The 3321-nt window shown below is 38.3% G+C and overlaps 1 protein-coding gene across 1 annotated transcript; it reads left to right on the top strand.

Moving 5' to 3' along the window:
- The first annotated feature begins 265 nt into the window (after positions 1-265).
- LOC126912984 (uncharacterized) lies at positions 266-2825 on the top strand. Its single transcript, XM_050707613.1, has 2 exons — positions 266-486; positions 728-2825. The coding sequence occupies exon 2, from the start codon at positions 728-730 to the stop codon at positions 2582-2584; it is 1857 nt and encodes a 618-aa protein (XP_050563570.1). The 5' UTR covers positions 266-486; the 3' UTR covers positions 2585-2825.
- The last annotated feature ends 496 nt before the right edge of the window (positions 2826-3321 follow it).

Raw genomic sequence — 3321 nt, 5'->3', positions numbered from 1 at the left:
AACACATTTAGTGTATTCATATTTTGTGACTAGGTATCAATTTCTTATAAATATTTAATTAGTCGGTCGGTAGTATGCGCCTGGGCATCCTACAAACAAACGATACGACGGGCGACCGCGCGTGAGTTGCGTGTGATTCACTTTCCATTTCGATACATTTACTTGCTCCACTGTTCCCCAATACAATGTCTACCGCCTGTTTGACATGTTTTAACATAATTCCATCAACATGTCCGCTTGTTTTGTTCACTTGATAGGTATGGTAGGGTAGGTGTAGGCAATGAGAGTCAGTTGGCAATGGTGATCACCTCAAAATAACAAAAACTGAATGTGACCAAGCGATGCCAATATACCTATACGCTAGCAATACGTTATTCCCGAGCGCCGCCGGCGACCGATCCAGTTCGCACGACGCGCTTGAGAGTAACGGGTGTGTGAAGGTTTCGCGCCATTTTCATCTAATTTTTCGAGTTGATAAATCTGAAGGTAAGGTCAGAAAATAACAAATATTTATTTAAGTACTTGTAATATGTAATAATCGTGGCATGTAAGATTGCAATTCAACCGCCATATTGTTATTATTACTTGACATTTCTCGTGAGGAATTTTTCTTTCGTCACTTTGCCTATGTAGGTAATCGGAGTCAGGTGATCCCAATTACCTACATAGTGATCCCCATTGCCCACATTACCTTTCCCGATAAAACATTTTAATTGTTTGTTTTTAGATGCCGAAAATTCGTCTCAGGCAGACTAATAAAGCTAATTGGACTATCGACCAATTGGAAAAAGCTATAAAGCTTATCGAAGAACAAAATTTTTCAATACGGAAAGCAGCAAAGACAATGAATATTCCTTTTGCGAGTCTTCATAAGAGGTACAAAAAGAATACAATTAAGGCACCTCGTCTCGGCCGTAATACTGTCTTCACTCCTGAGATGGAGAAAGAATTAGCGGACATAATTAAAAAAATGGCCAATTTATTTTATGGATGCACTCCAAAGCAAATTAAAAGAGCGGCATTTGAATACGCTGAAGCTCTGAATCTGAAACACAGTTTTAATACGAGTTCAAGATTAGCTGGTCGTGTTTGGTTTGAGGGATTTGTTGCCAGAAATAATATTTCTGTGCGGAAGCCCGAAGCTACTAGCATCAACAGGGTAACGGCCTTCAACAAAACTGAAGTTCAACGATTCTTCAATCTGCTAGAAGAACTAATGGGAAAATACAAATTTCTACCTAAAAACATATACAATTGCGACGAGACAGGCATTTCTACAGTCCAAGAGCCTGAAAAAATATTAGCTGCAACGGGACAAAAAAGAGTGGGGTCTATTACAAGTTGGGAAAGAGGTAAGAATATCACACTGCTCTGTGCAATGAGTGCTTCAGGAGGATATGTCCCGCCAATGTTTATCTACCCCAGAAAGAGGATGACCCCAACTCTTCAAACGGATGGCCCAACAGGAGCAATATATAAATGTTCGGACAGTGGATGGATACATGAAGAACTTTTCCTTGAATGGCTGCAGCACTTCACCCAGCATGCCAAACCTTCTGCAGAAGAACCGATTCTACTAGTATTGGATAATCATGCGAGCCATATTTCACTAGCCATCTATGAGTATTGTAAGAAGAACCATATTCATATGCTATCTTTACCACCCCATACATCGCATCGCATGCAGCCATTGGATGTGTCCTTTTTTGGTCCATTCAAAGCTGCTTATAAAAGAGAATGCGATTTATTCATGAAGAGCCAACTTTTACAAAGAATTACACCCTATGATGTTGCCTCCTTGGTCAGAAAAGCATTCTCTCATGTAGCCTCTATGAGCAAAGCCGAAGCAGGCTTCAAATCAACAGGAATCTTTCCTATAAACCCAAATATTTTTACCGATGAAGATTTTATGGCAGCAGAAGTTCTTCAAGAGTCAGTTGTTATTCAAGATCCTACTGAATCTATATCAGAATCTATTTCTGTTCGTGCTGTGGATTCTGTATCAGTGCTAACATCTACTAATGAGCCAGAACAAAATTTTCCTATTCCGAATCCATCCACATTCTGTCCTACGAATGCTCCAGCGACTGCATCATCATCTCAATTTGATATTCCATCAACATCTAAGAATCCGCCAAACATTCATAATTTCATTCAGATGCCCAAGAAAGCAACTGCTAAGACAAGACAAGGAAGAAAGAAACAGCATGCAACGATCTTAACATCCACACCAATCAAAGACGATCTAGTTGAAAAAGAAAATAAGAGGAAAGCTAAAGCTGTGAAAAACAAAGGAAAAGGAGTAGGCAAGAAGAGCAAGCCACAGAAGGTCAGTCGTGAGAAGGTTAAGAAAAAAATTCTGCAAGAATCCAATGATACTTCGGAGTCAGACGTGAAAACAGACGAGTTATGCCAGGATGACGATAATGACGATGCTGAAGATGCATGTAACTTGTGTCTTGTGTGTGGTGAATTCGGACGGGACAACGAAACATGGTATCGGTGCACTTCCTGTGGGTTCTGGGCTCACGCCGACTGTACTGGATGGGAGTCTGCGCACAATTATGTTTGCGATATGTGTTGATCACCATTTCCCACATGCTTATCACCATTGCCAACCAATGCTGACAATGGTGATCAAACTTATTTTTTTATAATTTGTTATTGTACCAAAAATTAATGAACCAAAGTGATAAAAGTTGATCTCAATTGATAGATAACAAAGTAAAGTTTATAATAAGAACAGAGTAATAAATATTTGATCATTAGATTTGCTTTTTTTTCGATTCTCGCTTAGGTGATCCCCATTACCTACATCTCCCCTACATGTTTCTTTTGAACAAACATGTGTCGAATTAATTATTGCTCGTAAAGACTTAACTTACGTAATGCTAGTATGCATTATTATGGGCGCGAGGTATATTTTTTAAAAAACACGGTCGTAAATAATGATCGATTACATTAATTCATACTTAAAGAAAAAATACGGAAAAAATATGTAATAATGTCTTAAATCATTACTTTATATACACCAAGACCAAAAAGGTGGAAGTAGCTGCAATGAAATGTAGACTCAATATGGATTGAAAAATAAATTAATTCAACATTATCTTAAAACATCTATTTCTGATATAGAGGTATTTATGAGACGATCTTAAAGAAGGTCAATATTTACATCATGTTACAAACTCCAACTACAAAAAAGCGGGTGAAACCTGCCCCAACTACTTCAACGATAAAGTAGAAGAGAAGATAACTATTATTTCACTTCCCAAGTGACCCAGTCGCACTCAGAACAATACAGTACCATACATGTCGAGT

The sequence above is a fragment of the Spodoptera frugiperda genome, unplaced genomic scaffold, assembly GCF_023101765.2.
Source record: "Spodoptera frugiperda isolate SF20-4 unplaced genomic scaffold, AGI-APGP_CSIRO_Sfru_2.0 tig00001166_1___fragment_2___debris, whole genome shotgun sequence".
Lineage (NCBI taxonomy): Eukaryota > Metazoa > Arthropoda > Insecta > Lepidoptera > Noctuidae > Spodoptera > Spodoptera frugiperda.
The sequence above is the reverse complement of the archived record's forward strand: the minus strand, read 5'-3'. Positions and strand labels throughout refer to the sequence as shown.